General features: G+C 37.7%; 1 protein-coding gene across 2 annotated transcripts; it reads right to left on the bottom strand.

Moving 5' to 3' along the window:
• Window positions 1-249: 249 nt before the first annotated feature.
• LOC114054193 (serine/threonine-protein kinase RIO3) lies at window positions 250-22855 on the bottom strand. Of its 2 annotated transcripts, none has more exons than XM_027877357.1 (13): window positions 22631-22855; window positions 16210-16328; window positions 14860-15005; window positions 14661-14768; window positions 14279-14388; window positions 13480-13623; window positions 12619-12746; window positions 7876-8070; window positions 6611-6770; window positions 5166-5246; window positions 4980-5069; window positions 4385-4492; window positions 250-1932 (listed from the first exon to the last, which is right to left on the bottom strand). In XM_027877357.1, exons 1-13 carry the CDS (start codon window positions 22691-22693, stop codon window positions 1825-1827), a joined length of 1560 nt encoding a protein of 519 aa, XP_027733158.1. In that variant the 5' UTR covers window positions 22694-22855; the 3' UTR covers window positions 250-1824. The 2 variants fall into 2 exon arrangements, with proteins under 2 accessions (XP_027733158.1, XP_027733157.1); XM_027877356.1 differs by having other exon boundaries at window positions 7876-8073; window positions 22631-22854.
• Window positions 22856-23280: the final 425 nt, after the last annotated feature.

Raw genomic sequence — 23280 nt, 5'->3', positions numbered from 1 at the left:
ATACAACTCCTTGTTTTAGTCAGTTCATTAGGTATTCACTACCTATCTTCCTCTTCTTATGTAAAAATATTTCTTTTCCCTCTGGAGCAGGGGAAAATCTCCTTGTAATTTAATATAAATTATTTCTTTAATAATGAAATATAAATCTGAAGAAACTAGGTGTCAGTTAGCTCCCCTCGTCCCCAATTTTTGTAAACTGGGATTTGAGTTAAAAGTCGTAAGAAGGACCCACACGGAAAAACCACCATCGAATGAATGACTTTTTTTTTTTAATTTTTAAAAAAGAGCACTTTCCACAGCACACTGCAAGAATGTCACACAGCAATGGTTTGCTGCTCTTTGTAAAACAGGGTATGTTATAAAACCAAAAATTTTTAAATGTTAAAGGTTTTCAAAATTAGATAGTTGTCTTAATTTATACAATGCATTAAATAACCAGTCATCTTAAAACCCTTGTCAGAGTACTAAGAACATGTTTCAGAAGTAATGAATTATCTATCAAAGACTGGATCTCTCTAGAATTCAGCAAAAAGCAACACAAAGGATTTCTTTTACTAGGAAGGAAAAAGGAATCATCAGGTTCATTTTTCAAATGTAGTAGAGTTTTTAAGTCTGAATATTTAATTTTTACTTTTTTATTTCAAGAAAAATGTAATTTATGTTAACACAGAACCAATAAGGGTTTTAGAAGGTGTTCCAATTTTACCTAAGTTCTGAGAAAATAGCAAAGATGCAGATAATGAACTTCACTGTCAGCCCAGGCATACAATCGATTTTCTTAGAATCTGAAATTAGTCAGTGCTGAACATTCTGTTGAAACTGAGGTCAAACAGTCTGTCCTGGTTTATGTAAATTGTAGTACCTGGAGTTGCATTCCGCTTTGTTTACTAATATGATTACTTCCAACTGTCTTCCAGTTAGCTTGCTTAGAGCCACTTCAAATAAATGGGTGCCTCTCAACTTCACACAGTTACAATTGAGCAAAGTGTAAAATGTACTGTATTTTTAAAATAAAAATTTCACCACAATATGTAAAACATGGTTAAATCTCAAATTCTGTCATCCCAAGTAATTTAAATTTTAGTTCTAAGGGTAAAATGCAGGTACGTTATCCTTATCAAATTAAGCCTAAAAGTAGAAAAACCAGAAGTTAAGAAATTTGTAAAACATTCAAGTTAAACCTCTTGGATATAATGTGACTTGGAATTATTCAGGAACCTACGATGCTTTGCCTTGAAGAGGTGCGAGTCTGAATCAGATTTTCAATTGTACCAATGGACACACAGCTAATGCCTCTTTCACACAAGTCATTCCAAAACAATTTTCATTCATCACTTTCACTAAGGAAGACCCACATTTCCCTTTAGAACCACGACCAAGTACTTCGTTTGGGGAAGAAAAATTGAGAAAACTGAAAAGAAAAACTGAGAAGAAATTCTGCTAAAACTCTCTTTTTCCAAATATAGCTGTCCTTTCTTCATACTTAGATATGTTACCTAAATTTAAAAAAATATGCACCAAAACACTTATGCCCTGAATCATGCAAAAATCATGTCTACTTCAGCTGCAATAACCTAATGCAGCTGAAGAATTAAATTAGCCCAATCATATAATAAGAGGTAGTGACATTCTATTCTTACAGTGCCAAGCTAAAAACCCCACACATCTGGCACATGGGTCACCAAGGAAAAAAAACACAGAAGCACCATTGTACACTCCTCGTATTTCCTTTTTTGGTATTTCAAGTCACCCACAATTCCACTTGCCACTGGCAGGTGACAATCACCACTGCACCAACACGGTTAGAGGCAGCAAGTGTTGGTGTTATTCATCACATGTTATCGGTGGGTCTCCGTCATCTTTTAAAAATGAAGCAGACTTCCTTCCATTCTTCTGAACGTGATCTTCATTCATCTTCTCCAAAGCTTCTATCTACAAAATTAAAATTTCAAATGTAAAAGAGACTTGTTAAAACACTACATCTGATGTTACAGTTCAAAACTACAAACACTTCAGACAGGCCAGCATTTATGGAGGGCCAATTCCAGCCCATGCCTAATTATAGGATAATAAAGGCAGTAGGGGTGGAGTGGATAATGGACTCAGCACTTCTTAAACTGTGGGGTGCCATCCCGTACGGGGTTGCAAAAAAATCTGGCCATAGTAAAGGGTTTCTGAATGCACAACAATCAAAAATTAATTCAAAATGAAACGCTTCATGAATCCAAGGTGTTTCTGGCAGCTTCTCTCTCTGCAGGTAGACTGGCAGCTGATATTTTGAATATTCACAACCTGTCTTCCAATAAAGAAATAACCAATGCTATTCTACCCAAAAGAGAAATAGCTAAGCTATGCTACCTAACATTTTACATATTTACATTACAACTTATGGGATTTTACAAAAAATAAATTTGCAGAACAATGGTTAATTAAGTTTTCCCCTTAAGAAGATACACCTCTCAATTATCTAGGAGTTGATGAATGAATCTATAGAATATTCATACAAATAGTTCAACTATTTGAAAGCACTCAGTGCTTACTACTAACTAGAAATATTAAGATATCATCTCCCTAACTTACAGCTGACCATTTTTGGCAGAGAACCTGAACTGGTTCTTCCCACACTGACACTCCACCGCCCTATTCCCTGCATTTTCTCTGGCTGTCCCTCATGCCTGAAATTCTTTCCATCCCTCATCTCTGCCTTCTGGCTACCCTGGCTTTCTTTAAGTCTCAGTTAAAATCTCACCTTCTTCAATAAGTCTTTCCTGATCCCTCATAATGCTAGTGTTGCACTGAGATCATCTCCAGTGTATTCTGTCTATCTCATCTGCACATGGTTGTTTGCATGCTGTCTTCCCCATTCGACTGTTTTTACTCTCCTTTATATTCCCAGAACTTAGCACAGTGCCTGGCACAGTAGATGCTTATTAAATGCTTGATTGGATATAAAGAGCATGTAATCTTCTGATATGTCTATAAACTTTGAAACTAGAAAATGTTACTTATACCTGTGATCTATTATGTTGCTTTCAAGTAAGTAGTAAGAGAAACACTGACTATCCACCCTAAAATAAATAAAATGAAGCAGTCGACTAGCTAATCTCTAAGGCTTCTTCTAGTTCTAACTCCTATGAAACCTATGAATAAATGAGGAAAGCTTGAACTAGGGTGATGCCATCAGAAATAGGAAAGGACAGATTTGAAAGCCACAACTACAAAAGAAGAAATGTGTTAGAACTTCCTGTTTGTTAAGGGTTTTAACAGATGGTGGAGGAAGAATGAGTGATAAAGGAGAAGGAGTCGTCAAAGATTCTACTGAAGGTGTGAATCTGTGTTACTGGTGGAACTAGTAGAATACCAAAGTCCTCCCAATGCCTTTCTTTATAGAGGGCAGAAACTGGATTTTTAGGCTTACTCCACTCGGTTTCTGCTGCTCAGCCTAGTTTCAACTCCACAGAACAAGATGCCCCCATGCTGGGTCCCCCAACCTTCCTTCCCCAACTCCCAACCCCTGATTTCCTACCTCCTTTTGTGGGTCATCTTCCCACATTAGACTGTAAGTTCTTTTGAGGGTAGGGATTGTCTTTTTGTGAACTGTATCACCTGCACTTAGCACAGTGCCTGGCACATAGCAGGCACTTAATGCTTATTAGATTAGAACAGAATGACAATTATTTCTAATGGGGAAATCTGGAGGGGTAGCTGGTTTCTGAGGAGAGTTGTTTTAGAAACACAAAGCTTAAAATGCCAGCTACAGCCAAGAAAGTGATTTGGCAGGCAGTTAAAAAGACTGAAAATTAGGGAACAGGGCAAGGGTGGATATGTCCATTTCAATCAATAGCATAAAGATAATAGATTCAGCAGAGGGAAGGGACCATGGGTTATTATTTGACTCAACCTTATGGCTTACTAGAGTGCTAAGCACATGACAGATACACAAACATTTGCTGAACAAAGAGTAGGTGGCTGAAGACTAAGTTTTGAGGGATAAATAATTTAGGGGGCAGAAAGAAGGGAAGGAAGAGGAGGTGAAAGATAAATATAGTATCTTAGAAGCTTTAAGGGAAAAGAGGAAAAGATATTTACCAGTAGCATCAAATATCACTGCCGGCTATGTTTTGGTTATTTTAGTTTCTCAACAGAGCATGTGGGGAAGGAGATTTAAAAAAAAAAATCAAACTTTAGATTTCAGACATCATCTAGTCAAATCCCCTCAGGAGGAAATGAAAATTCAAATTTTGTTACTTGTTAGAGGTCTTGAGGGAGACAAAGTTGAAATTAAAGGACAAAGTGAAGGTTTTAAATTATCTAGGGCCTATAAATATCTGTTCTGCCCTTGTCTATCATGACAAATAATTGCACAGCCATTGAAAACACTCACCTCAGCCAGGAAATCAACTTCATTATCTGCTGTTATGTTTAAGCCTGACACGGCATTGAAGAGGTCTCGTTCACCAAGGGCTTCACTTACCTCTCCTTTCTGAAAAAACTAGAAGACAAAATACAAGGTCAGTCATTGAAATATTAAAATCAATTTTTCCAAGATGAACATGTTGGGTTATAATGTACCTTCGCACTACAACTGTAATAGTAGTGTATTATTCAAGCCATAATATTCCATAAAAATTTAATTTTCTTTAAGCCTTATTTTAAATCTTTTTTCTTTCTCCATCTCTAAAATATTTAATTTGACATGTTACCTCCTTCCATAAACTATAGAACACAAGTTTAACACACAAGAAGACTTTGCTTTTCTTGTTCCTTGTTTGTCTGAATTCAAAACCCGCTCCACTAAATAGTATGACTTTGACTGAACTGACTTATTCAACAACTATCTGAGTCTGTTATCAGGTGGACAGAACTAGTCACTTCACTCCTAGGGCTGTGAGGAAAATATTACCCCTTTTAAAATGCTTTATAATTACATTCGTTATGAACAACACTCTCCTTTAACCCTCCCATCATTTAATTCTCACCTGTGATACATTTCTGCAATCTCGAAACAAGAACTCCAGACCGTGAGGATGGGTTGGCTCCACAGACTGACTAACGTCAATCAACCAGACCTAGTTCAAAGGCAAGGGACAAAGTGATTTACTATCTATATAGGAAGTTTCCATTACAACTGTGCAAATGACATTAATGGACTATGAACTTCTCACCTTTCCAGCGTGCCACAGCATGTTGTACTCACTCAAATCGGCATGGACGAGACTGCACTCCTTATATAACTGCTGCATCATCTGTGGGGGAGGGACAAGCACTTAGGGAAAGGTGTCAAATCAGTTTTGTAACTAAATGGGGGAAAAATAATTCTGATAACACTTTTATGTTCCTATCATCTTGTTGTTCAGTCGTTTTTTGGTCATGTCCCACTCTTCATGATCCCAATTGGGGTTTTCTTGGCACAGATCATGGAGTGTTTGCCATTTCCTTCTTCAGATCATTTAACAAATGAGGAACTGAGGCAAACAGGGTTGAGTGACTTGTCTAGGGTCACATAGCTAGTAAGTGCCTGAGGCCAGATTTGAACTTAGGAAAGAAGATGAGTCTTCCTGACCTGAGACCCAGCACCTCCTATCATCCTACTTTAACATGAAATCCATTTCCCAAGTGTGATAGGTACAATATCCTAAACCCCTACTCCCAACCCCAAGCAAGTTAGGTTAATTTTTCTTTTAAAACTATTGAGACCATCCTCAAGTCTTGATTAGCTCAGGCATCAAAGGCTCAAGCTGTCAACATCCCTCCTGGTCACCTGGGTACAAAGCACCCATAAAAAGTTCCAAGAATTACTTGGTTGGAGGATCCCTTAGGGCAACTCAGGCAAGGGAGCTTTCTTCAGCTGAATCAATTCAGGGCCTCCTCAACACTGTTCCCTGTTGAATATCCTCCTCCTGCTATGGCTAAGTACGACTCCTTCTGTTAACTCTTGAATGATCTCTTGGTGTTTCACTTTGTTCCAGTATTGAACCTACTCTGACAGGTGACTGGTCTAAGCCAAGTTCAGCCCAGGACACCGAGGGAAATGCAAAAACAAAAATGCTCCCCCTCATTATTCAATTAGAAAAGTAACTGATAAAAGAGTGGAGCACTGAAACATATTCTAAATTTTGTTCCCTCTTATCTATCCCCTAGCTAGCCATTTTTAAAAACATATATGTGCCAAGGGGGAAAATCTTTGGTTTTACAAAAAAAATATTTAAAGTACCCCTTCTAAAAGTATCTGCAAAAGCAAAAACATTTTTATGTTTTTAAGCTGTAGCATTTATGGTATAAATAAAGGAATGAGATACTACATTTTTATAAATATACAATAATATTAAATTTTATTTGGTTAAGTTTGGGGGATAGAATGAATACCAAATTATCATATCTCATGTTTCTCTGCTAGTAATTGCTATTGATAGAAAGAAAATATAAAAGCACCCCAGGTATTCATTTATCCAACTATTTAGAAACATACACATCTCTCTATAACTTCAGATATATGAGCAAAAAACTCCTCAAAACTACAGTGTAACATCAGCTTGTTACCTCAAAACCTGAAAATGTAGAAATGTAAAAGGAAGTTTCTTTAAAAATATAAAGGAAAATTTCAACTTACATGGAGGGTTTGATAGTAGGCCTCTTTCATGTCTTCACTACTGAGTTTTACTTCTTTTAGTTTGGGAGCTGGGACTTGATCTTTGCCAATAAAAGACATGACCAAAATGTGTTTCTTAAGCATTACAACTTCTGGGCAAGAGATACCAGCCTTTTGCATTCTGGATATGGGGAAAAAAATCATCAAGGGCAGTTTTTTAAAAGATCAGACAACTATATCTCAGCAAAAATGTATATTAAAAAACAACAACAACAACAACAAAAACCACTTGGGGCAGCTAAGTGGTGCAGTGGATAGAGCACTGGCCCTGGAGTCAGGAGGACTTGAGTTCAAATCCAGCTTCAGACACCTGACACTAGCTGTGTGACTCTGGGCAAGTCACTGAACCCCAACTGCCTCACAAAAACAAAACAAAACAAAAACCAAAAACAAAACACCCCCCCCAAAAAAACCTTTTACTTAGTATTTATCATTTTGTGCCTCATAAATTTCATCTTCTAACTTTTGCATTTAAGTAAATATATACTTCAAAAAGCAAAAACAAGTCACAACATGATGAGAAGTCACCATGAAACATATTTACTTGAGATCTATTATAACTTGTAAACTGTCCTGAGAAGCAGCAGGGTAAAACAGAAAGAACTATCAACAGATAAGGGTCCTCATTCTGGCCCTGGCACAAAACTCGCTGTGTGATCTAACACAGGTCACCGAATCTCTCAGAGCCCTAGTTTTCTTAGCTGTAAAATAAGAGAGTTGGAAACATGATCTCCAAGCTTTCATCTACCTCTAAATTGTTTAGTGAAACATAAATCTGAATTACAAATACAATGAAAATTAAAACTAACAAAATGAAAATATTCTGTCATAAAAGTTTACAAATATTTTGTATTACATCTAACACAAAAGCTTAAGAAAATCTTCAGTATCTAATTTGGTACCAATGTAAATGAAAACAGATTATTTAGCCTGTAGAAAAGTAAGCTGAATTTTAAAAAGTAGCTCAGTGAAAAAAAGGATTTATACATGGGTAAAATGCCCAGTTGCTCTACATTTTCTCAATGCAAGGAGAAAATTTTTTCATTTGGGTTTTGGGAACGTTATAACAAAAAGGAAAACATTTCACTGTGGTATTTAAAAACTCTTGTTGTGACGAGAGATCAAGAAGTTTCCTTATCTAGCAGTCTTTAAATTGACATTCAGGATGCCTAAAACAATGGTGACAGAAACCCAAGATCCCTTTTTGGCCTTTTGATTTTCTGTACCTTGTTAGATTGTGCATTTCTTTTTCTGCCCACATGCGGATGATCTTTCGTGGATTCAATTTACTGAAGCGATCTTTAAACCTGAAATCATCCTTAATGTATTTGTCCCGATTCTTGAATTCATTAAGAGTCGTTTTAAATACCTTTAGGGCACATTCTGCAGGTATAACCTTACTATCTTCTTTCCCATCTTCCCTGCTAATACATAAAGGGCAAAAAAAAGTCAAGTCAGTGCATGTTTCCAGATCCCAAGTAAGGCCTTTTCTAACTGAATATTCTAAGATAAAACAAGTCTTTGAGCAGAACAGAACTTCAAAAGAACACTCCTATTTTGAGAAACTATCAAACCTTTTTTTCCTCAAAAAAGGTCCATAAATCTTCAATCATGAAAACTGTGGTTTTAATAGACAATTTTCAGCTGGATGACAATAATTTTTCAGCAGGACTCAGAAATATAATTTCCCCCTTAATGGTTCTGATAATAAACCCAAGAAACAAATAAATGATATTTTAAAAAGAGGCTAGATTCTCATCTATTTGTAGACTAGGTGTGATAGATATAAAATAAGAGGAAAACAAAATGACCTTTCCAGGTATTTTCCAAGTCTCTGATTATATGAGCAATTCATTATTTGGTATACCTAAAACTGATAATCTGGGCCCCCTCAAGTCCTTTTTCATATTATCATCAGACTGGTAGAGTGGAAGATGCTGTGAACATGTGTATCTTTATTTCAGAATGGCCCAAAGTTTCTCATGACATCTGTGCCAGCAAGTAAGGAAAATGTGGCTTGGGTAAAAGTCCAATCACATGATCAGGTTAAAGGAAAATTCAACTGACTGAAAGCCAGGTGAATCAAATCCTCATTCTCTGTGACTCCTCGGACTAAAAACACTCCCTGGCTACCTCTTCTCTGTATCTATCCCCATTAGAATATAAGCTCCTTGAGGTCAAGGACCAAAACTTACTTTTAAAATTTGTATCCCCAGTGCTTAGCACACTGACACTTGTAGTTAGCTTTTAATATGTTTTTAATCCATTAATGGCTGAATACTCATAACCAAAAAATTATGAGCAATGTCAACCAGAAAGGATTTTCCAATGGTGTGCTAGAAGACTCTGTATTTTGTCCCAAACTGGTCAATTCTTCCATCAGCTACTTGTATAAAGACAAAAGGTGGCATAGAACAATGGCCTTAAAAATATAAAATCTTGCACTTGAGACTGATAATGAACAAAATATGTTTTGAGAGAAGTCATGAAAAGAGTTCCCATGAAAAAGAACTTAGTTGACTACAAGACAGTGTGCCAACAGAGTGACATGGCTGCCAAAAAAGCTTGTTCTATCTCACATTAGCAGAACAAGGGAAGTAACTGTCATGCCTGTCTGCCATGGTAAGACCATGACAGAAGCACTCTGAGCACGACATTTCAAGAGATCACCAGAGAGCCAAGGGTCTGGGAACATGTATGAGAAACTGTTGAAAGAACTGGGAAAGTAAGACTGAATAAATGCCATGAGCAGGTGAAATAAGTAAGGTGGCGATGAGGGCAAGAAGAGAACATGATAGCTGTTGCCTTAAAATATATGTGAAGGCAGTTACCCTACAGGCCTCTAGAAGGGAAAAATTCAAAGTATCACCTTCATGCTTCCCTAATATTGTTCCCTTACCTGAAAGGCCCAATACTTCTGTGTTTTTCCTCTCCATTTTTCTAGTTTTGAGGTCAAATTTCCTCTCCTCTTCCATTAATTCTTCTTCCTCAAGTCCCATAATACTTAAATTCTGTATCACTGGATTCAAAGGTTTTCAGTTTATACTGGGCCTCAAACTCATTCCCTCCAACCATATCAAAATGGTATTGGAAAATGCTTAACAAAATAAATTAAAGTATAATACAGACTGTTAATTTGTGGTTTTCTAAATCAATATGTGATTTTCTAAATCCTCAAAGGGATCTGTTTCTATTGAGTTTGACATCACTGATTTATACCATTTCTTTAATTACACTACACTTGTCTGTCTTAACAATTGTTAAGGTAATTATAGTCATCAGTAAAAAGGGACAAAAGGCTCTGCAGAGCATCTCTTGTAGGACTATAAGCTCCTGGGTGCCACTGGATTTCAGATACCTCAACTCTATCACCCAATTAAACACCCTGTTATACTTAATCTTCTAAAAAGGTTGCCTTGGTAATAGTATCTTTATAATTAACCTTCAAGGGCTAAGCCCATATCTTATCTCTTTTGTATCCTCAATAGCACCTATTGTAGTAATTGCTTTAAAAAAGATTGACTGGGAATATAAACCAGCATGCTCCTTGTGTTTAATTTTCCTCTTCTCTTTAACATGAAAACTAAGTATTCCCTGTCTCTGTTTATACTGAGAAAAGCAATATATTTGGGGCAGGGGAGGGGCAGCAGCCATCTAACAGAATCCTAGTGTATCTTCTCTACCTCTTGCTCTGAGGAACAGTAATCAAATCAACACTACCATTTCCTCCGGAAAGAGACCTCATGGACAGCCCTTTTTTCCCTAGCTTTGTTACTTCCCAAACCGTTAACTCCCTTCCCTGGTTACCATCTCCCTCTGTTATCTCCCCCATTAGAATGAAAGCTTAGTGAGGTGAGAGACCATCTCATTTTTTGTATTGTATACCTAGCACTTAACAGTGTTTGGCATATTGCCAAATACTTAATAAATAATTTTCTTTATTCCTTCATAATGTAAGAATTAACTGACTCTCCATAGTCCATTATTATCAGATAAGTTTTATCTGCCTCGCCTAGGTGTCATACAATTTACAGCCAACTAACTCTTCAAAACTACTCTACTTTTTCCCATACAATAGGGGCAAAAGCATGCTGTAAGCTAATGCATCTCAAAATGAAGGTACTGAAAGTTGATCTACACATATAAAATAGGTCAATATTAGTACCTCCTTCTATCTTTTGCCCTAGCAACACTTTTCCTGGAACAGAACAATGTATACAATGTATACTTTTGCCCCCATTCCCCATCTCAAGAATCACAGAAGCTCTTAGTAGTCACTTTCCCCATTTAGACTCCAGTCCCCTCTATCCCCCAAAAGGAAACCTGGTATTTAGACCAGGATTTATCAGATTTGCAAATCTCTTTGCACCATTTGGCTCATGTGAGGTTTTAGGGTGTATATATATACACATATACACATATATATGTATATATAGCTTAATGAAGTCAGAAAAATTTTCTAGCACAGGTATTATGAACTAAAAGAGTTTTATATGTAACAGAGGCTTTCAAATATTTCTCTTTCCTTCAGTTAAAAAAAGATAGTTTCTTATGAACATTTTATTTAAAAAGGGATTCTTTTACTTTTAAATGCCACTTCAATGCATCATCATAGCATGAAAGTGACCCTGGGGTCTCAAAGGCACTGCCACATTGAGCAAAAATAAGTATTAAAATATACAGAGTACAGCTTTATAAATAACTAACACTATAAGGGGGAACAAGGTGTCCTTGACCCATACAGTCTCTCTTGAGATTTTTTTTTTTTAGGATATTTTGCTTATTAGTTATTTATGAAGCACCTATTAAATCTCAGGCATTGTAATAGGGGGTAGACAGAGGGGAAGATTTGGAGTGATTCTTAATGGAAGCCAGAGAAGCTAAGAAGGGGAGGTGAGCAAGGAGAACATTCTAGGCAAAGAGGAAAATGAGTACAAGAAAGGAAGAAAAGAGGTAATATATCATTTGTAAGGAAAAGGAAGTAGGCCAAAGTGGTTGGATCATAGACTATGGGGAAATGAGTAAAGTGTAAGAATACTGGAAAGATAGGAAGGAGTCAGATTGTGAAGAGCTTTAAATACCAAACAGAGAATTTTGTATTTGACTGTGGGGAGTTGAAGGGTCTCAGAATTCATTTTAGGGGCAACTGTAAGTTAAATAACCTTTTGTGGACTGGTCTGGAAAACTAACCATCGTTTATTGATTCCTCTAACCTTTGTTTCAGAGGCTTTCCCTAATATGACAGGAGAAGCACAGGCACACTGGAAAGCGGTTGTATGTCAATCCATCAATCAATAAACAAGGATTCATTAAGTGATCATTAAGTTGTTGGGGATAAAAGTACAAATAAAGAAATACATTCTAATGGAGGAGGCTATGAGGGGGTGTATACACACACATATATGATTTATACATATATGGTTTATATATAATTGGTATATATAAACATATGGTATATATGAATATATGGTATGTATACCACAAATATAAAAATAACAAATTCAAATACATTAATCAGTAGTTAAATATAAGACAGTTTGGGAAGGAGGAAATCAGTAGTAGTGAGGGTCAGAAAAGGCTTCATACAGAAGATGGTACTTGAGTTGTGTCTTAAAGGAAGAAAAATATTCTATGAGATGGGTATCTATTCTAGGGATGTGGGGCTGCCAGTGAAAAAGCACAGAGACTGGGATGCAATGTCATGTGTAAGGAAAAGGAAGAAGGAGAGTTTGGTTGGATCAAACGAAGAACGGGGTTGGGAGTTTTCCCTCTCTGACAACTTCAGTTTTTTGGATAACAGATAATTTGAAGTACAAATTAGTAAAAATTGTTTGGAGTGAAAGCCATTCATTCATTCCTTTCAGTTCATCAAACAACACAAAGAAGTTTTATTTGTAAGATGAATGAAATAAAGCAGTTCCTGATCTTTCATGTGTTAAAAAAAAAAAAAGAATATTTTGCTTATTTACCTCCCTCCATATGCATGAAAGACAACAGATTCCTTTCCTGTACTAATACAGCCAGTGATTGTCTCCAGCATTCCAGAATTGACCATCTTGTACATAAGTAAACGTGTTTTAGGATCTACTGCTTTTTCCTGTAAAAATAAAGAATTACACATGCAAAAGATTACTCAACCATACGCCCCCAAAGTGGAAATATTTTCATACTCTTTCAAGTATGATTAGGTTTTTCTCTCTCCCACATTCTGACAACAGGTTTGGTCATTTAATTTTCTTGCTACTTAAATGTATCTCTAATGTAACTCATATGTACTACTAAAGTTTGATTATAAATATAAAAAGAGTTAAATAAAATTAATCTTTTTTTGAATGAAAAAATCCTGAAATATTCATCAGTATATAGACTATATGTTTTACTTTAATACTGAACATGTAAAAATTACAGTAAATTAGGAAATAATAATCTAGAAAGTTAAGTGCTTTTTAAAAATTATTTGCAGTTTTGATTTGAAAGGCCCAATCTTGTTAAAAAAAATTTTTGGTCCAGTCCTTTGATTTCATTCACAGAGGAACACTAAGAGAGCAAAGTCCCTTTACCAATTCAAATTGCCACCAGCTCTGCAATGCAGAGTCTTAGAGTTGCCTGGGGCATTGAAAAGTTAAGTGACTTGCCCAGGTTCACACAGTCATTCTGTGTCAGAGGCAGGAAATGAAGCCAGGTCTTCCTGACTCAAGAGACAGCGTATCTATGATATGCTGCCTCTCCTGTTAAAAGATATTACCAAAAAAAGTAAATATTCTAAAACCAAAGTGAAGTGTTTAGGCTATGTCTTTTCACCAAGGACACAAGAATTTGAGAACGCTTACTGCTGTAGAATGTTCCTTTTTCTCATGGACACGGGCACTCCGACGTTCCTCAGAGTAAGCATGTTGTTTTAAAGCGTTGAAGACCTGATTTGGTAGTTTTAAATCCATCCCAATTCCATCTCCTACCTGGAACCCAGGTGCAAACTACCAATGAAAATTTAAGATGTTATTATTGTTATGCTACAATATAAAGGATTACTAAGGTTCAGCCCTAAATACTAAGAACTTAAAACGTGATAGAAGATCTAAATAATGCAAACATTTCTTATATTTTTTTATTTCTAGGTTTTCCTATATTTCCTTGGTACTAGGGTTTACAAGACATTAGAACCCATAAATATTACACACAAAAAAACTAATATTCACTTACTACCAACTATAATAATTCTTTTCAGAAAACCAAAGTGACCAACTGTAGCATTTTTCACACTAAGATGAAACTGGTTTTCAAACTGAAAAGCTTAAGGTATAGAATTATCTACCAAGATACTTGTGATCCCTGAGTTTAAGCAATAAATGTATCATTTTGATCTAAAGTTCCCTGAAATTCTCATTTGCATTCAAGTTTTTGCAAAAGTTTCTTCTGTCAACTGAAGTGTTTTTTTTTAAATAAAAATTAAACGTTTCCCGTAAGTATTCTATATTTCTTCTTATTCAATTAAACATGCTTTTAGAACATGGCACTTTTTTGATGGCCTGAGAGCTAAGAATGGCTTTTACATTTTTAAATACAAGTGACCTGGAGACCATAGTCTTATGACCCATGTTCTAGAAGGCAGACACATATTCAATAACTTACATTTTCCATTCGTGCTGTATTCTTTCTTCCACACACTACTTCATCATGTTTGGTGGTAATATCTTTTCCTTTTCCAATAAAACCCTTTTTGGGAGTAGGAACAGGTTTAGCTATAGGTGACCAAGGCAAGGGAAACAAATAATGAACAATAACCTGAAATATTCAATATTTTAAATCTAAAAGACAGGTAAACTAAATGGTGAATTTTCAGTCACTCATTTCTAGTTCATGAATCCAGTGACAAAACAGAAAATGGAAAATAGCTGAAAAAAAAAAGAGAGCGAGAAAGAACGTAAGAAGTGAAAAAGAGGTCTCTCCCTCCTCCCTCTTCACTGATGATCTTCCACCCTCAACATACACAAAGCGAATATAAACCTGGTACCTGCTCTGTAGGGATCATGGCGAGTGTCCTGCCAGTCAACTTCATCTTCAGAGCTATCACTGTCCTCATAAGGATGCACCATTCGATAATTTTCAAAGGAAATGGAAACTTAAAAGACATAAAACATTTGAAGATTTATTTAGTAAAATGTTATACACATTTTCTACCAGCCAATGGAGTTCATACAACAGAACAGTACCTTTGCTATCTCCATTGAATTTCTTTTCTTCACGCCGAAGTTGGGCATCATATTCCCTGTCAAACTCCATCTGCAGCATCTGAGCCAGCATTAGATCACTAGAAGTATCAATATTTTCTCCAGTAACAAAAGGTCCTTCAGCAACACTATCCGAAATAAGAAAATATAAAACTCATAAAATCCTTTAAGTACAAAGATGATTCAATGTCCTCAGGAAAACCATTTTCCAGGACATAGTTAGCAATGGTGAAAGGGTAAATCCAACTACTAAATACAGCTATCCTTTCCACATCACAGGGGTTAGGGGTGCAGCACCCCTGTGATCTGGAAAATTCATGTAAAAATTTTTGGCCCTCCCTTCCTCCCAGAGAAGAAGTCTGAATTTTTTCTTTTATGGGGTGTTTACAGTACCTCATTATAAAATTTGGGTTGATATTATATTATACATATATTTTATGCATTTCTGAATTTCTAAACTTTTCGTCATCTGCTGGCCTTGATGTGTTTGTTGTCTGCGGCTTCTGCAAAACTCACAAAAAAATTCCCATTTAATTTCTTATGCCAACCTGCAACATAATGAAACCACTATGGAGAAAGTCAAGATGTGGAAGGGATGACTGTAGTACCCCTCTCAGTTCCCCCTGTGACCAATGATATAACATTTAAGAGATGGTTGGTCAGTTTGGGAGTGGAATGATGGAACAAAAAGCAAAATGGCCCATATGGAAATCCAAAGAAATGATAGCTTCACTAGTCTCCTACTCACAAAGGGAAACAATGAGAAATAGATTCACTACACATATTTTGGCCATAATTTGGCTCTACTTCACTATCCAGTATCTAAAACTGCTTTTTAGAAAAAGAAGCTCAGGGCAGCTAGGTGGTGCAGTGGATAGAGTACTGGCCCTGAAGTCAGGAGGACCTGAGTTCAAATCTAGCCTCAGACCAAACACTTGACACTTACTAGCTGTGTGACCTTGGGCAAGTCACTTAACCTCAATTGCCTAAAAAGAAAAAAAAAGGAAAGAAAGAAAAAGCAGCTCATTTTGCTCAATAAGATAAAGTCTAAAAAGAATTGTTTATATAGTCATAGATTTAGAGCTAGAAGGCATACAGGCACACGTGCTTACATGTAGTCCAACTCTTTCATTTTATAGATGAAGGAGCTGAGGCCCCCCAAAGTGGCTTTGCTCAGTGCTTAGAATGGTGCTTGACACATAATAAGCATTTAATAAATGCTGGCTTACTTTCTAAGTTTACATAGGTAGAAGGGTAGAGCAAGAATGTGAACCTAGGTCCTTTAACAATTATATCACTAGAAAATTAGGGTTCTTGGCAAATTATACTTACGAAACAGCTTCTGGAAAAGCGGCAGCTTCATCTTCTAATTGTAGCTCTTTAGCTAATTGTTCACTCATTACATCAGCCAAGGAACAAGATATTGTGTTTTGAGGGGTGCCCCAAGGACACTATAAGACAAATGAAAATTTAATTATATTTCACAATTTATAACTTAGCTTTTGTTTCTATATCATAGCATGCTTTACCAAGTAACACCAAATGTAGATTTATATCTTACAGATTGAAGAATATTCACATTTAGTAAGATAACTTCTGAAATTAAACACCTGAGTCCAAAAGCAAAATATTGTCTCTTAAAAATCAATTACAAGGTAGAAATAGTACATAATGTAATCCCTGCGACTGAGGAGTCTGATGCTAGTGGAACACTTGAACCCCAGAGTTCTGAGCTCCAGTGGACTATGCCAATTGAGTGTTTTCACTAAATCCACTACCAATATGAACAGAGGGACCACCCAACTCCCAAAAGTGGCCCAGGTTGGAAACATCAACAGGTCAAAGCTCCTGTGCCAATAGACATAGAGACTGGAGTACTTGAGGGGCTAATGCACTTCCAGACTGAGCAAAATAGGGAGACCCAGTCTCAAATCAATTATAACATTCAGGAAAAAAGAAGAAGGCCAAATATGGTAAACAAATACATATTATTGCAAGAGCTCTTCAAAAAGGGACCCTTGCAGTTCTTGACAGCTGTACCATCAGTGTGCTCTCATTTCCCACCTGCTCCTTTGGACTTGGCTCTGCTCCCAGGAACGTCATCATCAGGAATCTTATCATTCTGTGAGAGTGTATCACCTCATTAACACCCTGAGTACCCTCTTCCTCTCTGACTGGGCTCTGTGGAACAAAGAGCTCCTCCCCAAACCTCCACGTAAAGGGGGAACCCAAGTCAACCATCTCTTCATTTCTGACCTGGCTAAGCAGCTCTGGACAGATACCTTCCTCCTCCAATCCTTCCTTTTGGCTTCCTTTGCATACTGTCCTTTCCCTATTAAATTGTAAGCTCCTTGGGGGCAGACACTGTCTTTCCTTTTTCCTCCATATTTGTATCCCCCAGTGCTTAGCATAGTGTCTGGCACATATTAAGCACTTAATAAATGTAACTGACTGATATGCCCATTTTTCCTTAGAAGCCTAAATTTACCACTCCAATTTCTACTCATTATTCTTAATTCCACCCTTTGAGGCCAAGTAGAGCAAGTCTAATACTCATTCTATATAACAGCCCTTCAAACACTTAAAAGTTCTTTATCTTCAATCATTACCTGCACTCCCCCCTCCAATTCTCACCCCTTAATTCCTCTCTTATCTAGGCTAAGCATGACCATTTCCTTCAACCAGTCCTCTTATAGAATGATTTTGAGCCCTTTAACCTCTTAGTCACCCTTTCCTGGCCACTTTCCAATACATCAATGTTTTTCCTAAAATATGGCATCCAGCCATAACTGAACAGAACACTCCAGATAGAGTGTGACTAGAACAAAGTAGAGAGGGACTATTACTTCCTGTAGTAAGTAAAAATAGTGGACTTGAAGACAAGAAAACCCAAGTTCAAATTCTGCCTCTTAATGACACTTAATGGGCAAGTCATTTGACCTCAACATATCTCAGTTTCCTCATCTATAATTACTCTGTGCCTACCTCCCAGGGTTGTCGTGAGAATCAAATGAAATAATGTATGTACGGCTCTTTGCAAATCTTGAAGCACTATATAAGTGCTAATTATTATTATTATTATTGCTATTGTCACTGCTACTGCTATACTCCTCCTTCCCACTCCCAGATAACCTTGTCTCTCTTTAATGCAGCCTAAGATCATGTTAGCTTTTCTGGCTGTCTTAATCACTTTTAACTCATTCTGAGCCTCAAGCCTACTAAGATCTTTTTCAGACAAACTGCTATCCTGATATATTTCCTCCATCCCTACTCAATACCATTTTATTATATTCTGGCCAGTATGGTAGCTTGTCAAAACCTTTTTGGATCCTGACTCTAATGTAGGGGTTCTTAAGCTACAGTCCATAGACCTGAATTGATTTCAAAGGGCCTATGAACCAGAATGGAAAAAAAGATTACACTTTCATTTTCACCAATTTCTAACCAAAATTTAGTATTTCCTCTAATTATGAATGTAGGCAAAAAACATGATTACAAGAAGTGGTCGATAGCTTCACTATACTACCAAAAAGGTCTGTGATACACAAAAAGGTTAAGAACCCTTAATTTAATGTGCCATCTGAACAACTGATAAATTTATTCAAGTATATAAATACATATATGTGTACATATATAAAATCAGTCAAGTTGTTGCCTTGAGCTCTTTATGTCCCAAACTAAACTTATCTTTCCTAGCCTCTGCCCCTGTAATTGGCTCTTCATATTTGAAACTCTAGAGTGAATCACCTCTGACACCCTGGAAGTGATCTAACTAACTCTGGATCTAACTTAAGCATTTTCTTAACTTCAATAATCTTAAGAGAATCCCATGCCCATCAATTGGGACACAGCTCAAGAAGCTGCATAATGGAATATTATTGTGCTATAAGAAATGACAAGTAGGATGATTTCAGAAAAACCTGGAAAGACTTGCATGACCTGATGCACAATGAAGTGAACAGAACCAGAATGCTGTATACAGTAACAGCAACTGTCAACGACTTAGCTACTCTCAGCAATACAATGATCCAAGACAATCCCAAAGGTTAATGATGAAGCATATTATCTGCCTCCAGAGAACGAACTGATATTGACCGAATACAGACTGACGCATGCTATTTTTCACTCTTTCATTTTTTTCTTTTATTCTAGCCTTGTTGTACAAATTGACTAATATGGAAATGAACTGCACATGTATAACCTACATCTGATTGCTTACTGTTTGGGGAAGGGGGGAGGAAGGAAGGGATGGAGTTTGGAACTCAAAACTTTAAATAAAAATGTAAAAAAAAAAATTAAAAAAAAAAGAGAGAATCCCAGCTCTTTCTGAAAGGATCTCAGGCTCCCCTGCCTTTGGCACTAGGGTTTTCACCTTTAAGACTGTGCTGATCTCTAAGCCCAGGCCCATCTAGCCTTCTGCCCTGCTGCTGATATCCTGCTTCTTCTCACCTGAACTAGCATAGTCCAAACTAAGCCTCCAGGAGCTATGTTTCAAATCTCCATAGACAATTCTACACACACCATCCAACTATCCCCCCAGGTCACCTTGCCATCTGCTTCTGACCTGCTCTCCTCAGCCAGGTCAGCATTCCTTTTCTCATTACTCATGTTGACACATACTTATGTACAATCTGTTAATATTTTCTTAATAATATATGTCATCTTTGTTCTTTCTCCATCACAACCACTTAGTACATAATAGTCCCTCATGATTAGATGACAGTCTCATTGCTGGTCTAGTTGCTATTCTTTCCCCTTTCCAACATGCTCTTCATACCCACCACCAAGATTAATATTCAAAAACTAGCAATTTTATTAGATATAGATCCCCTGCAATTCTATGTACTACCTAAGTATGTGTCAACAATTTAATGCAAATATTATAAAATAGTATAGAGATGATTTAGTGGAATTGCCAGACTGGTCCAAGGCAATGTTTGTTTTTGACATTCTTCCACATTCATTTTCTCTCTTCTGGTGCTCTCAGAATTTCTAGGAATTCATTTCTCTCATTCTTACAATTAGCCAACTATCAACTAATTCTGTTCAGGAATAATCAAGACATTAGCTTATAGACCCAAAGAGGGGTATAGACATTTTTAAGGGGACTTGGGACATCACCATAGGCCAGGGATGGGCCTATGGGATCAAATTTAAACTCAAACTAGCATTCAAAGTCATCCACAACTTGACTTCCTCCTACCTTTCCAAGTTTATCTAATAATACCAATATGTCTACAATGTGCTACTTCTTTTTAGTCCCTCACTTCCTTCAAAGCTCAGTTCAAACACCACCTCCTGTGCATGAGGTCTTTCCTGATCTCCCTCTCCCCATCCTGTTAGTGCTTCTCTCCCAAAATTACTTTGTATAAACTCGTACAAATGTACGTACTCCCTGTTTTCCACAACTGAATGTAAGCTGGAGACCAACGGCTGTAAAAGATTTGCTTCTGGACTCCTAGTGCCGGGCCCATAAAAGTTATTTAAATAAATACATGATTTAGTGAATATTCTCCAAAAATCTCTCTAACAACTAAGATTACTGCTTCGTTGTTTCTAAATTTAATAAACACATTCCTACCATTAAGCATAAAGTTTCTTACTAAGAAATATTCTTCCTATTCATTAAAGGGCAAGGGTTATATCTTACTGTGTACCTTTCATCTTTTACCCTACTACCTAAGCACTCAAACAGCCAGACTAAAATGTAATTTTGTAGATGTGACCACAGACAAATCCAAATACATCATCTCCACCCATTTAATACAGCTTATAAAAATATTTTCTCTAAAAATTAGAGCAAATTTTGTCTTTCTTCACATTCTTTGTCAGCTTCATTACAGCAATTGTCTGGCTTAACTAGTATTTATTAACACTACTATACTCGGATTATTTTTAAATTGAGTAACTCATCAAAAGAAATACACAAAATTAATTAACACACTTAACCTTAAGCAGAGATTAAGCAACAAAGGAACTTCTGTTGGGGGGAGAGGTGGGGGAAAGAGCCTGCTTTTCTGAATTACTTTCAGGAAAACCCTCCATCACAATTTTTCATTTTATCTCTTACTGTCCCCATCTTCTCCACAGCTATCTTGCTGGCTTGGGTACCTTTCCTTTCCTCTAGCTCACCAGGTCTGGAATTATAAAAAAATCAATTCCGCCAGAGTTCCTGGCTTGAGGTGTGTCAATATACTCTCTAGGGCTCACCTCACCATCCCTGTAACTTTCTGGACCAAAATGCCCTTCTTTGGATCCTACTTCCCTACCTGTGTTGTGCCCCACCCACATAGGGGAGTCAATAACACCCAGTAACATAAAGCTTCACTTTGAAAAGCAGGAACCCTCTGGTTTTGATTTGTATCTCAATTTCTTGGCAGGAAGCAATGGGCTGCTTAATAAGCTGTAAGTGCTTTTTCAGTCATTCATTCATGCTCATACATAATACTGTGGGATAATACTTCTTTCTTCCAAACACAGGAAAGTATGTTTTACGTCAATTCAATATTTGAAAGGATTAAGTGTTTAATTTTTCTTTGTATTATTTAAAGACTTTAAGTGCTTTCCTGAAAAATGTAAAGTCATGAGAGACTAAAAATACCATCTAGTATCTCTTCTATACTACTAGTGGCCTTGATGAATAGGTCCAGATACCTAATGTAAAACTCACTCTATCAGTCAGCAAACAAAAAAACTCACTAACATGGTTCAGATGAAGCTAAGGTGATTCTTGTTACTTTAAAAAAAACTTCTATAGTCATTTAAATGAATACAAACTTATTTTCTTTAAATTCACCTGTAGCTAAATGTTGTTGGTTTTTTTTCACCAAATTATTCCTTCCTTTTAGGAAGATATGTAACCTAAAGTCCCATATAAGATCCTCTAAGCGATCACGAACTCAAAGTAAATAAAAGCAACTTTTGAAACCAGAACTTTTATCTCTTCACCTATTTGTTGGCAACAAAATCAGTAAACTAAAACACACACACACACACATCACAACCTATATGAGGACAGAAAGAAATGGTGATTCATTCTCCTATACAATGATTCATTCTGGGTTTGTTTAATAACCCTGTTTGACAACGGATCATGAAAAGAGAAAATGTGAAATGTTAAGTATTAGGTTTCAGCTCATAAGTAGACGACTCACATTGAAAACTAAGAAAACATCAGTACTTCTTTGGCCCTGGATGGGGAAAGCCTAGTGCTACCTTTACCACGTCGACGTTTAAAAAGAATTGTGAAGGGCCCCTTACGCTTGCTGGGAGGGAGGCAGGAAGAATTCTAGCAATCACTGGCCACTACAAACATCAGACCGCCAACCCTCGGGAGAGCTGGTCTATAATTACCAACGTTTCCAGCTCCTTTCTCAAAACGACACAATGGAGGGGGAAGCGATTACGGAGAGCTTCAAAAAGGGAAAGAGTTGGGAAGGCCCAGAAGCCAACGCTCCGCAGTTTCGAGGAGAGAAAAAAGCCTCCCCATTACAGGCACACGAGGATCTCGGGCAATCGCGGTTTTCTCTTCTCACTCCAGCTCATCTCCGCCCCCCTCCCCAGATCTCCGTCCCGACGGGGAAGCCCCTCCCCCATTAGCCTCTCCTCCTTTTCTAAGAACCAAGGACTCCCTCACATCTTCGCCTGAGGGAAGACTTCCGATTCAGGGTCTCTGAGACTCGAAGGAGGGGCTGCTGTTTCTGGGAGGGTCGTCGCCACCATCCCCAGGCTGCTAACCCTCCCCGCCCCTCACCTTGTTAGGCCCCCAAGCCGACCCTGGCCTGGGCTCAGGAGTGGTGACACCGACTAGATCCATCTGCAGGGGATGCAGGTACAGAGAAGCAAGCGGCAGAGAGAGCGAGCACCGTAGAGATCTAGGACGAGGAGGCGGAGACAGCGGCGAGACCCGGTCAAGTCAGCGGCAGCGGGAGCCGGAGGCTGAGGTGACAGATGGCGACGGCGGAGTCCGGAACTGAACCTCTTCTCTTCCGCCCTCACCCCGGCGACGATCGCTTCCCATTGGCCCTCCCTCTCAGCGCTTTCGCTTACGTAAGCGCACCTCCCCCACCCCACCCACTCAGGAGCGTGACCTCACTTCCGGCTCAGACTCTGGGCTGAGGGCCTTTGCTCCCTAGTTGTTTTCTAATCCCCAGGACAGTCTTAGGGGTAGGGGAAACGGGTACTGGGGGAGGGGGAAGGGTGTGTCACCTCTTGGCAGCTGCGGCCTGATGTCATTGCACTCATTCTCTCTGTAGATTCCTGGGGAGGGATATTAGGGACACCGTTGGACCTGCCTAAGCCACCCACTGAAATTGATCTGAAATTGATCAGTGACTCAACAGCATCTCATTTATCCCAGTATTGATTTGGGGAAATAGGCCTCTATTAGAAGAGGGTCAGGAG

The sequence above is a fragment of the Vombatus ursinus genome, unplaced genomic scaffold, assembly GCF_900497805.2.
Source record: "Vombatus ursinus unplaced genomic scaffold, bare-nosed wombat genome assembly UNPS02014812.1, whole genome shotgun sequence".
Taxonomy (NCBI): Eukaryota; Metazoa; Chordata; class Mammalia; order Diprotodontia; family Vombatidae; genus Vombatus; species Vombatus ursinus.
This window is presented reverse-complemented; position numbering and strand designations above follow the sequence as displayed.